Source organism: Thamnophis elegans, chromosome 12 (assembly GCF_009769535.1).
Source record: "Thamnophis elegans isolate rThaEle1 chromosome 12, rThaEle1.pri, whole genome shotgun sequence".
Lineage (NCBI taxonomy): Eukaryota > Metazoa > Chordata > Lepidosauria > Squamata > Colubridae > Thamnophis > Thamnophis elegans.
Genome location: NC_045552.1, coordinates 43,927,738 through 43,940,292, shown reverse-complemented (window position 1 = coordinate 43,940,292; position 12,555 = coordinate 43,927,738). Strand labels below are relative to the sequence as shown.

The 12,555-nt window shown below is 42.0% G+C and overlaps 2 protein-coding genes across 2 annotated transcripts; one reads left to right on the top strand and one right to left on the bottom strand.

Annotated features, from left to right (window-relative positions):
- Positions 1-506: 506 nt before the first annotated feature.
- On the bottom strand, positions 507-7,006 carry LOC116515248 (protein CXorf21 homolog). Its single transcript, XM_032227171.1, has 2 exons — positions 6,731-7,006; positions 507-1,510 (listed from the first exon to the last, which is right to left on the bottom strand). Exon 2 carries the CDS (start codon positions 1,461-1,463, stop codon positions 636-638), a length of 828 nt encoding a protein of 275 aa, XP_032083062.1. The 5' UTR covers positions 1,464-1,510; positions 6,731-7,006; the 3' UTR covers positions 507-635.
- A 1,286-nt stretch (positions 7,007-8,292) lies between these two features.
- On the top strand, positions 8,293-12,469 carry LOC116516098 (SH3 domain-binding glutamic acid-rich-like protein 3). The gene is made up of 3 exons (XM_032228499.1): positions 8,293-8,352; positions 10,887-11,054; positions 11,979-12,469. The coding sequence occupies exons 1-3, from the start codon at positions 8,305-8,307 to the stop codon at positions 12,078-12,080; spliced, it is 318 nt and encodes a 105-aa protein (XP_032084390.1). The 5' UTR covers positions 8,293-8,304; the 3' UTR covers positions 12,081-12,469.
- The last annotated feature ends 86 nt before the right edge of the window (positions 12,470-12,555 follow it).

Below are 12,555 nucleotides of genomic sequence, written 5' to 3'. Positions count from 1 at the left end.
ATCTCCAAGGTCCCCTCCAACTTTGTTATTCTGTTGATCTGATTTTTTTGTTAATAGCTAAAAACCAGTGATACACAAATGCAGCATAAGCCCTAAAATACGATTAATAATGCCTAGGTTTCTTTCAAGAACTTCTCAGATTTTTTAATATACACGATAGGGCTTAGGGCTCCATTGTATATAGGTTGTTGCCAGTGGTGGGATTCAACCAGTTCACACCTATTCGGGAGAACTGGTTAACTTTCTAAGCAGTTCGGAGAACCGGTTGTTGGAAGAAATCTCCTTTTGTTTTTTTCCACTTCTCAGGGCTAATCCTATAAGAAAGGCAGGAAGGAAACATTCTGGTGTTGTTTCTAGCCTCATCTTTATTGTCCTGCTTACAGAAACTGCCTCTCCGGTTAACCCTGATTACATTGTAACAGCTAAGGCGAAACACCCATCGTGGGTAAAATGAGAACCCAGATTGTTGGGGGCAATATGCTGACTCTGTAAACCACTTAGAGAGGGCTGTAAATCACTGTAAAGTGGTCTATAAGTCTAAGTGTATTGCTATTAACCAAAGACTGTCTCATTTCTTTTGTCTGTTTTTAAAGAATTTATTGCACGTTGCATCACAAACATTTTCTCTTGCCAAATCATGAGATTTGCAAATTCGGCGTGCTAATTTCACTGCTGTTTCCACCGCTAGTGTTGTGCAAGCCCAGGCGAGCCAGGGAGTGCAAGAGCGTTTGTTGGTGTCCATGAGACAGTGGGTGGTGGGCCTCACCGAGGTTACTCATCAGGCCGTTCGACATCAGGCAGTGGGTGATGGAATTGCAGTGAGTCAACTTCTCTTCCCAAAACTGTTTATACAGTTCCTGCATTTCCTTTTCCATGTGTTTGTTAAGCAACGAGTTAGAAAGGGGCTCCTTGTGGGGAGCCAGGCTGTTCTCCCCAACGTCATCCCCGGGCCCCACCTTTAGCACCCTGGGTTTCTGTAACGGGAAGGGAGCATCTAAGGGGAGGTCTGTAGACAGGAACACGGGACCAGACAATTCGTTGTAAGTCTGGTACATGAAGCAGCCGGAATCACATTGTGTATGATCAGCGATATGATCTCCTCCAATATGCAGATCGGGATAATTCTGATAAAGACTTTGGCATGACCAAGATCTGTACAAATCCAGATCTTTCCCATAGTACTGCTCTTGAACTGGTAAGCGCTGAGGAACAGACAGGGGCATTTTCTGGATTTTGTTCCTTGGGGCATCTTGTCCAGGGATCTGCTGATGACTTTTTGGATCCATGTTCCCACCACCAGTTGCGTCCTGATTAGATTCCGTAAAGAGCTGTTTGTTTTCATCCGTATTTGCCAACTGGCTTTGCCAAGTTTCTTGTCCGACAGGTTTCAGCAACTGGCTTTGATGGGAGTCAAAAAGCTCACCTTTATAGGCAAAGACAGTTATGAAGCTTTCTGCCAGCATGGTGGCTCAGAAGACGGACCTTCAAAAAGACTATGCAGAGGAAATGCCTTTTTAAAAAAAATACACGGAGAAGTTATTTAGAGAAGGAAAGAGAAAACAAATTCAGTTGCTTAATTCATTGTACCTCGGTTAAGACAGCAGCAAAATATTCTCAGCCTTCTTTAAACCAAGATCTTCCTGGTTTATTAGATTCCAGAATTCCCACATCAGCATGGTCAGCGTGTAGGAATTCTGGAATTTATAGTCTAAAACAGTGGTAGTCAACCTGGTCCCCACTGCCCACTAGTGGGCGTTCCAGCTTTCATGGTGGGTGGTAGGGGTTTGCTGTATAACTCTGCTTTATAAATTCTGCTTTATAAATTTTATAAAGTAAAGTTACTTCCCTACTTTATAAATCACCATTACTGTGGAACCGGTGGGCGGTTAGAAAATTTTACTACTAACAGAGATACGAAAGTGGGCGGTAGGTATAAAAAGGTTGACTACCCCTGGTCTAAAACATCTGGAAAGCGTCTCTTACAGCGATTAAATTTTGGCTCTTCCTTTTCTACGCTGCCCTTATGCTAAGCAAAACATATTCTCTAATCCCAATAATTTGGCAAGCCATTGCAAAACACCAGAAAGATAAGAAGGAACATTAGAGAACCAGGATGTTCTAAGTTATCCAGAAAAAACACTTAGAGAACTACTCAGTGGCTCAAAATACACTGAAAATGATTTATAGTTAAGCAAGCAAATAAAAAATATCGGTCTGTGGATATCGACTAATGATTCATCATTGGCTGAGATCATACATTCTAAACCATGAATTATGGTGTTGCAGAACATGATGGTTGGATTCACACAACATGGTATACCCTATGCAGGAAGAATTTGCTCACAAATTGGATCACAATTGGTTTAGCTAGATGGGTGAAAACTCTTACAGAGGAGGTTTGCTTTGCTTTAGCTCAATGCATTCTATGAATCCATGTTATGATTTGTAGATTGTATTTTGTCAGGGTAATGATGATTTAATAGCTGACCAGCTGCTGTAAAGCTGTCAACCAAGATGATATAAGTCAGCAGGGTTACTTCCGCTCTACATGGGGCAGCCCTTGAAGAGTGTTCGGAGACTCCAGCTGGTCCAGAATGCAGCCGCACGAGCGATTGTGGGTGCACCCCAGTACACCCACGTTACACCTATCCTCCGTGAGCTGCACTGGCTACCTATTGGTCTCCGGATACGCTTCAGGGTGCTAGTTATTACTTATAAAGCCCTACATGGTATTGGACCTGGGTACTTGAGAGACCGCCTTCTGCCGATTACCTCCCACAGACCCATTCGATCCCACAGATTAGGCCTCCTCCATATTCCATCTGCCAGCCAATGTCGGCTGGCGACTACTCGGAGGAGAGCCTTCTCTGTGGCTGCCCCGGCCCTTTGGAACAAGCTCCCCGTGGAGATTCGGACCCTCTCCACCCTTCAGGCCTTCCGGATGGCCATGAAGACCTGGCTGTCCCAGCAAGCCTGGGGTTGAGTTTCCCCCCCCCCCACACTCGAATCTGCTGTGTCTGTTGTGCTTTTAAATGTGTTTGTATTGTCTGATTGTCTTTGTCTTATTTTTTGTAATTTCCCCTCCCTTGGCTTTGTTCAGCCGCCCTGAGTCCCTTCGGGGAATAGGGCGGCCTACAAATTGAATAAAATCCAAATCAAATTTAAGAATCTGTATATATAAGGGAAGCCATGTGAGGGTCTCTCTCTCTCTCTCTCTCTCTCTCTCTCTCTCTCTCTCTTTCTCCCTCCCTCCCCCCCCCTCCTCCTCCTCCTATATCTCCCTCCTTGCATTCTATTTCCATTGTGGTTCCCCATGTAGAGTTGAAGATTGATTGATTGCCTGGTATTTGCCTAACACGTGTATGTATGTATATATAAGTCTTGTATATAAACCACTGTTTCAAAGACAAAACCTATGTGTACTGTATTTTACTCCTGGGTTGACTCAAAACAGTAGTCACGCTATGCGCACTCTGACATATTTTACATCTTAGTCTGCCACACAGACACCCATCTGACTGCAGCTTGTTCAAAAAAAGCTGATTAAGAAAGTAATGTTTGATGCAATGTATATGGTGTTTAGCCTCTGATTCATTTTCCTTAACTGCGTTCCTATTTCTTCTCCTTTTTCAAGGAATTAGAAAGTTGGTACATCAATTTCTTTTATCAGCAAAACATACAAGTCAGTCAAATTAGAGTTTCTTCTTTAGAAGAGAAAAGTTGAAGCTCAAGGTTGAACTCTGGGCTCCTTGTGCTCTCTCCGCTTGGTTGTTTTCTTACCGACCACGTTTCATTACCAAACTAGGTAGTATCATCAATGCTAGAAGGAAGTGAGGAGTTGCTCTCTTTTTATATATTAGTGGTTTGCACTGTCAGAAAACAAAATTGGAAACAAGAAGACCAAAACATTTTCCCACCAACCATTAACACCCAGATAAGGACAGATTAACACCAAGAGTATTAGCACCAACAAACAAATAGTAATAAATACTCCAATCAAGTAACTACTAACTCAGACAAACAAACAGTAAACAACAGCCCTTGAGTTGGATCACTGATGATGTTACCTAGTTTGGTATGGAAAAATCTGTAAGAAAACAACCAAGTTCAGAGACCACCAAGGACCTCTCAGTTTCTTCTTTGCTGTAATAATTTCCTTCGGGTATTTATGAAAAGAGGATAAATATGTCCATTCAGTCCAGAATTGCTATTTAATTTAATAACTTACTATTTTTAACTCTCACACCTCGTTTATTGTGAGTCTCATTTCTCAAAAAGAAAAAGGTTAACAGGAAGTTGTGGTTGAGCATATGAGGCTCACCCAAACCATGTCCCACATCTTAAGTGCCTCTCAACCCCGATCAAAATTTTCTCAACTTGTCTTTTCTGCAGAACACACAGAGCAGGCTGAATCTTAAGAGTTATTATAAGGCGTGGAGGAGAGTGGGGGAGCAAAATATAAACCCTCCAGATGAATTTCCACATTTCTTACAGATGTTTTACCTTGGCCCATTCTAGATCTCACCTGAATTATTCTCACGATAGATTTAATAGAATAAAAGAATTGGAAGGGACCTTGGAGGTCTTCTAGCCCAGCCCCCTGCTCAAGTACAATTATACAATTATAATTATACAATTCCAGACAAAAGGGCTGTCCAATCTCTTCTTAAAAGCTCACCCAAACCATGTCCCACATCCTAAGTGACTCTCAATCCTGATCAAAATTTTCTCAACTTGGTGCCTTGTTCTGAAATCACTACAAATTTACCCAAGTTGTGTAAAGTCCTGCAAGTTAAATAACCCCAATGAATTATTTTTCTAGGCCCAATTTTATACAACAGCCTTTTCTTCCGATTCTGGGTGGCTTAAAATAAAATAAAATAAACACGTAATAAACGCATAAAAAGAACTGTAACATTAATAAATATTTTTTTTAAAAAAAAACAATCTAACTGGAAAAAGTGCAAAGAAGAGCAAAGAAGATAATTAAAAGCCTGGAGACTAAAACATATGAAGAACAGTTGCAGGATTTGGGTTTGGCTAGTCTAGAGAAAAGAAGGACTAAAGAGTGACATGATAGCAGTATTGCAGTATTTGAGAGGTTGCCACAAAGAGGAGGGGGTGAAATATTCTCCCAAGTACCAGAGGGCAAAACAAGAAACAATGGATGGAAACTGATTAAGGAGAGAAGCAACCTGGAATTAAGGAGAATCTTCCTAACAGGGAGGACAATTCACTATTGAAACAGCTTGCATTCAGAAGTTGTGGGTGCTGCATGGAGGTTTTTAAGAAAAGACTGGACAGCCACCAGTCTGAAATGGTATAGGATCACCTATTTGAGCAGAGGGGGTGGATAAGAAGACCTCCAAGGTCCCTTCCAGCTCTATTCTGATTCTGTTTCTTTTACAATCTAAAAATGAAAGCGTAGCTGCCATAAAAACAAGTTGGAAGGTCTCTTGAAGAGGATTATTTTTGTCACGTCCTGAAAGATCATCAGGATGGGGGCAGACTAAATTTGGAGGGGAGAATACTATAGTCCAGAGGGAGGGGACCACTTGTGTGAATATTTCCACCTGTTTTGTTTCAAGGTGCAAAGAGTGCAGAGAAGAGCAACAAAGATGATTAGGGGACTGGAGACTAAAACATATGAAGAACGGTTGCAGGAACAGGGTATGTCTAGTTTAATGAAAAGAAGGACTAGGGGAGACATGATGGCAGTGTTCCAATATCTCAGGGGTTGCCACAAAGAAGAGGGAGTAAAACTATTCTCCAAGGGTAGAAACTACCCTCTCTGAGGGTAGAACAAGAAGCAATGGGTGGAAACTAATCAAGGAGAGAAGCAACTTAGAACTAAGGAGAAATTTCCTGACAGTGAGAACAATTAATCAGTGGAACAGCTTGCCTCCAGAAGTTGTGAATGCACCAACATTGGAAGTCTTTAAGAAGATGTTGGATAGCCATTTGTCTGAAATGGTATAGGGTTTCCTGCCTAGGCCGGGGGTTGGACTAGAAGACCTCCAAGGTCCCTTCCAACTCTGCTATTGTATTGTATTGTAAGATGAATATCCTCTATTACACTGCCTAGTTGGGCAGATTCTGTATAATTTGTTTTAAATTTACCCATAGTCCAAGTGATAAAGCCATGCACTGTAGGTCATCACTAAAATATTGCAGGAAATTTTACAGTATTGTCTGATGGCAAAAGGTTTAAAGTGTTATCTCTCCACGTTAGTTTACCCCAGGTAAATTATAGGAGACAGGGTACAGAGGTAGATTTTGTACAATATTAAAATAATATAATCCAAGAAGGTAAAACAGTAGGGGTATGATTTTCAGCTAAGCTTAGATTTATATTTGTTCCCAAGCCTTTTTTGCATCCATGTGATACTGCCTGTATATATTACATTGCAAAAAAATTTTTTTTAAAGATTTTAAAACGTTCATTCCAAAAATGTCACTGCTACTTGCAAATCTTACCATGAATTACCATACATTAACCAATGGGAACTCAAATTGTCATAGTTTGGGGCTATCTCAAGGTGGCCCCTTCAGCAAAACATATTCCCAATTACATTTTGGTTTGTTTATTTGTATTTATTTCTTAAATGTATTCCTCCCATCTGACTAGCAAGCAATTCTGAGAGGCTTGCAAAAAATGCCCTGGATTATAGCCTTAACATATTTTAAATTACATAAAACGTTAACCTCCCTGTGTTTGCAATAAACGTACCTTTGCTGATTACATGCTTTGTGGGATCAGGAGGGAAAACGGCCACAAAATAGAGACAAGGATGATTCCTTTCTGAACTTTTTTCAGAGATTGCCCAGATGTTCTACTCTCTACAAGTCATGCTTGAATCTCTGGGATTCTGCAATGTTCAAGCATTTAACAACAAGTCACTGCCAGTGAGGGGGGAGGGAAATCTCTGTGGTCACCCCTCCTGCGATAGTAAATCCAAAAAAGGATCTGACTTTTAAAAATTTTATTGTGTAATGAGGCAGATAAGTGCTGTTCTCTTGTGACTGATACAATTTGCGGAACTGCACAGGAAAGAGGAAGTACGACTTAACTAGGAAAACGAAAATGTACCATATTTTTCAGAGTATAAGATGCACCAAGGTTTTGAAGAGGCATTTTTTTAAAAAAGTAGGTAGGTAGATAGAGGAATAGACAGGGAGAGAAAGAGAGAGAAATACATTAGGTAGGTAGGGAGAGAGAGTAGTAGTTAGGTAGTTAGGTAGATAAAGGGATGGATGGATGGATGGATGGATGGATGGATGGATGGATGGATAGATAGATAGATAGATAGATAGATAGATAGATAGATAGATAGAGATAGAGATAGAGATAGAGATAGAGATAGAGATAGAGATAGAAATAGAAATAGAAATACAGTAAATAGGTAGGGAGAGAGAGTAGTTAGTAGATAGATAAAGGGGTAGAGAGAGAAATAGAGAAATACAGTAGGTAGGTAGAGGGATAGAGAGAAAGAGAGAGAGAGAGAGTAGTTAGTTAGGTAGGTAGGTAGGTAGGTAGGTAGGTAAAGGGATAGAGAGAAATACAGTAGTAGGTAGGGAGAGTGTGTGTGTGTAGGTAGGTAGGTAGATAGAGGGATAGAGAGAGAGAAATAGAGAGAGAGGGAAATACAGTAGATAGGCAAGTATTTCTGCTGGCACAGCACTTGATCAATTTAATTCTCATCAATCAGTTAAAGAGCTTTCCAAAAGGAAAAAAAAGTTTTTGCACTTTGCAAACCTTCCAACAACGGCCCGTTTTTTCACGAAAATGGGCCTGTGTTTTTTTTTCCAAATAAAAGGCATGAATAGCCTTGGGGGGGGGGGGGTGTTGCAGAGTATTCCTGCAACTGTTCATTATGTTTTAACTTCTCTGCGCTTCAACATATTTTTGTATCATGTCCCCAAAACATGTCTGGCCTTCTCTCCCCTGAATCTCAGATCTCCTGCATTGGCCAGAACTCCCAGGCAGTCTCGGTGCTGGACTCCAGCTCCTACCATTCCTTTCTTGCTAGCCGGGATGCGCAAGCATCGCAACACCAACCTCTTAAAGGTCCACAAGAGAGAGGGGGGGGGTCTATTTCCGTCTGATGGCCTTTGCAGGAACACTCGCCGCAGTTCCCCGCCGGTCCGCAAGGGGCGCAGAAGAGCAATAACCAGGGAAAGGAGAGACCGGGGAGGTGGGAGGGGGGTGGGCTGCTCTTTGAGTGGCAGCACGAGTGGCCACTCTGAATGGCCGAGCCTCGCTGGCGGTTGTGTTCTCATAGCAACGGCGGGCCCAGGGCGAGCATGGCCGCCCTTCGAGTGTATTACACCAGCGTGACGGGCTCCAGGGAGGTGAGGGGCAGCCTGGGGGAGCGACCGCGCCCGAGAGCTCCTTACAAGCCGGGCTGCTTGGGAGGGCGAGCCGCCCCGAACCTTTCTGCAACCCGTCGCCCTCCGGGAGTGCGGAGACTACAGGACCCATCATCCCCAGCGCCTTCCTTGTGGCTGAGATTGCAGGTCCCCTTCCCCTCCAGAGACGTGTGGACCACAATTCCAGTCATTCTCAGCGCCCTTCGCCTGCCTGGGAACTACGAGCCCTGCCCGGTGCCCCTGGGATCACAACTCCCATTATTCCCAGCCAAGTTGTGGGATCACAACTCCAATTATTCTCAGCGCCGTCTGAAAGGTCTCAGGACTACAAAACCCAGTGGTTCTCCCGAGGCTCTGGGATCCCAACTCCCATCGCTCTCCATGTGTTGTAACCACAACGTCATCTATTCTCCATACTCTGGGATTACAATTCGCATCACTAAAAGAAGGGGGGAAGGATTATGGGAATGTTTCTTTTCCCATTTGTGGAAAGGTAAAATAAGCTCAGTATTAGGAAGGAAGGAAGGAAGGAAGGAAGGAGAAGGAAGGAAAAGGGAAGGAAGGAAGGAAGAAAAAAACAAATGGGGGAACCATGGCAACCCAGTATCTCTTTTATGTCTTGGAACTACAAGCTTCAGTGCCCTTCCAAAGGCTTGGATCACAGCTCCCATCACTCCCAGCCACCTTAGCATCCTTTGCGTGTCTCTGGAATACAAGTCCCAGTAGCATTCCAGAGACCTCTTGGATCACAGCTACCATCACTCTCAGCCACCCAAGCATCCATTGTGTGCCTTGGAAATACAAGCCCAAGTACCCTTCCAAAGATTGGGATCCCAATTCCCATTCCCCGCCCCCCAGCATCTTTCATTGAGTGTTGAAGTACAACCCTTGGACCCCCAACTCCTATCACCTCAGGCTGAAAATGCTGATCCATCTCTGAGGGGATGAGGGCATCCTGAGTAAGGGGAGAGAGAGAGGGAAGTGGATTCCCCAGACAGACTATTTTGAATTCAAAAGATCAATAAAAGGCTTGCAATGAGATCAGTGTTGGGTAAGGGCTCTGAAATGCACAAACTCTGGTCTGCAAGGATGTCTGGAGAAGAGGGGCTCCAGCTCCTTCCCTCTGGGCTTCTTTGGAGCTGCTGAGAATAGAGATGAGACATTCTCGAGCCTTGAATGACAGAGAGCAAACCCCACTCCTTCCTACAGTAGCACTGATCATATTACCTACCCTAGTTGGGTAGTCAAATGTCTGCAAGAAAGCAACCGAGCTCAGAAAGACCAAGGACCACAACAGTTCAACTCAGAGCTATAAATACACTCTTACAATGAAGTAATAAATAATACTCATTGGAACCTTCTTGCAAATCCACTCAAATGCAGCAGCCAACACCAGTCCTAGAAGAGACTATATAAGACAGCAAACCCCACTCCCTTCTAGCACTGATGGTTACCTAGTTGGGTATTGAAATGCCTGCAAGGAAACAAACTCAGAGAGCACCAAGAACTCCAGAGCGTTCAAGCCTGAGTTAAAAATATTACCTTCTATTGGTATCTGGACTGACATTCAATCTATATATCTGATGCATTTCATCTGCCACCTCATTTCTTAGGACTCTAGGCAGTTTACAGATTTAAAGAAGTGCAAGTTGTGCTATCATATGTGTGTGTGTGTGTGTATATAACATTTTATAATTTTACACCAGCATCTTCCATCTGCTGGAAGCAAAAATAATTCCTAATACAGGCATTCCATTCAAGGCACTTTTTTAACATTCAAAAACTGCCACTCTTAAAAATAGAAACACACAAACTATGGCTCAAAATAAATTAGTTTCAGAAAAATCAATAGAAATAGTACTACAAGAAAGCTATGCCAAGACTAAGACATCAGAAATCTGTAGTTGTCAGAAGCAGTATACAGGGATGGGCAGACTTTCAAAAAGAAACCATTTCTGCACAAGTTTAAAAAATACTAATTAGTTGCCTGGATTGATTCTTTTTCCTGTAGCATAATAAACTAAGTAATTTGTAAGTTTGTACTTCAGGAAATATTCAGGGGATTGTAACCTATATGTGGCTTTGTTAGTGAATGCACCTTTGTTCTCTATTACCAAACTTTTAATTTTAAAAAGAATCCATTGTGATATAAATAGTGATTTTAACTTGGCAGAGGGCAGGAAGGAGGGAAATGCAAAATTACTAAAATAGAGGTGGGGAATTTGAGTGGGTGGGGGGAGGGAAACTGTATTGAAGGGCTGTTCTCAAAAATGGGCATGAACCCCGAGGAAGCTGCATTTTCAGCCCCAGCTAAAGTCACCCACTTTTGAACTAACTTTTTGATATGAAGTTAGCTTCCAGCTCTTCTAACTAAAACCCGGAATCATCCCAAGCGGAGGACTAGGGCAGCCCCATGGTAACACCTGGATTTGAAGTATTAAGAGATGCTGTCAGATCTGTGACACCCCAAAGTCTCTACCCTCCCTCTTCACCAAAACTGTTGACATCCTATCTAGGTGAAGCAGAGGCAGTCTGAGGTTCTTCGTATTCTGGATGGGAACCGCATGAAGTACCAGTTGGTGGATGTCTCTCTTAGTGAAAGTTTGCTGCAAGAGATGAGGGACAAAGTTGGCAAGGCTGATGCAGTCCCGCCCCAGATCTTTAACGGAGACGAGTATTGCGGGGTAAGGAAAATCAGATTGGGGGAGGCAACCAAATTATGGATTTGGTTATAAGGGCTGGAAAACAAGTTGGACAGCACCAACGGAAGGTGAATAAAAGCACACTTATTCAAAAGGTATTTTGTGTGTGAATATAATGTCTCATTAACCTTCCTTCCCAAAACAAGAAAAAAATCTGGAATTTATTCACTTCCTCCAATTCTTGCTTTTTTTCCCCCCTCATTGGCACCATCTCCAGCCTTTTTCTTCTTCGAACATTAGAATCATCCCCCGTGCAGGTTACATATTGACTATGCTATTATTTCCAAATGGAAAAAAGGGGTGGAGGGGAGGAAGGATAGGGAAAATAGAGTGTGTGAACTACATTACATCAATGAGCTGTTAGTCATCCAAAGTGCACAAAAGAACCAAACCACGTTCCCATTTTTAGGGCTGACCTACCAATCAGATTTGCAGAAGGATAAGTTGTCCCTAGACAAGGTCAGTTAGTTTCATTTTTGATTGGAAAAAATTCTTGCTTGTATGTAGCAGAAATCACATATTTTACCATCTTCTGACAAAAAAAGTTTGTCCCACCATGGAGTTTTCTTTTCTGCTTTCTCCTTCCAACAATCCAAATGAGCAAATTAAGGTTGATAAAGAGTTCTCAGACCATGGTAACCTATAGTATGGTTGCATTCAGTGTAGCATATTCTTTGAATCTCGTTAACAAATCATGATTAAATATGATTTCTATAGTCAGTGAGTGATTGGCATAATCCAGTAACTTTAGGAATGGAATGGCCATTTGAATCTAGGATAAACAGATTCAGGCTCAACAGTAACAGCATTCTGAAGAAAAGTGACATCCAGCGGAATGTGACTTTCATCCCAGTGCCCTTCTGCTTTCTTAACTCAGTTAACTTCTATCTTTTGTATTTGTTTCAGGACTTTGAGATGCTGTATGAAGCAACTGAAAATGAAGAAGTTAAGAAATTCCTTAAGGTAGCAGCTGTAGATAGAATGGGGAAAAATGTGGCAACAATTTGAAGATGTTCCTTTATATGTGTTCAATGCTTAAACCATTTTTTTAAAAAAAGTTTAGATGAAACAGGAATTTTGTATGTCAAAGAAATTCAGCTCCCTGTGAAAGACATGGGAATTGCAAAAAAGTAATGTCCGCTCTTTCAGCTTTTTGTATAAGGTTTACTTTGAGGATAAGGCAGTAACACCTTTCTCTGACAGTAGAACACAAAAAGTGAGCCATTACTTTTCTGGTAGCTGGGTGGACACACTGTTAAACACACCAACTTGAAATCTCTCCTATCAGATAGAAGGATTTTGACTCATTTAAAACACCAGAGTGAAAGACCTAATGAAACATATCTTTTGAAGTTGTGACTTCAGATACCGTTATTATCTGGGTGAATAAAATAATAACGTAAAGTTACTTAGAGCTGTCCTGTTTTCTTTGAGGACATGATTCCTGCAAATGCTTGTGTTGTCTTTAGGTAAAGGTAAGGTA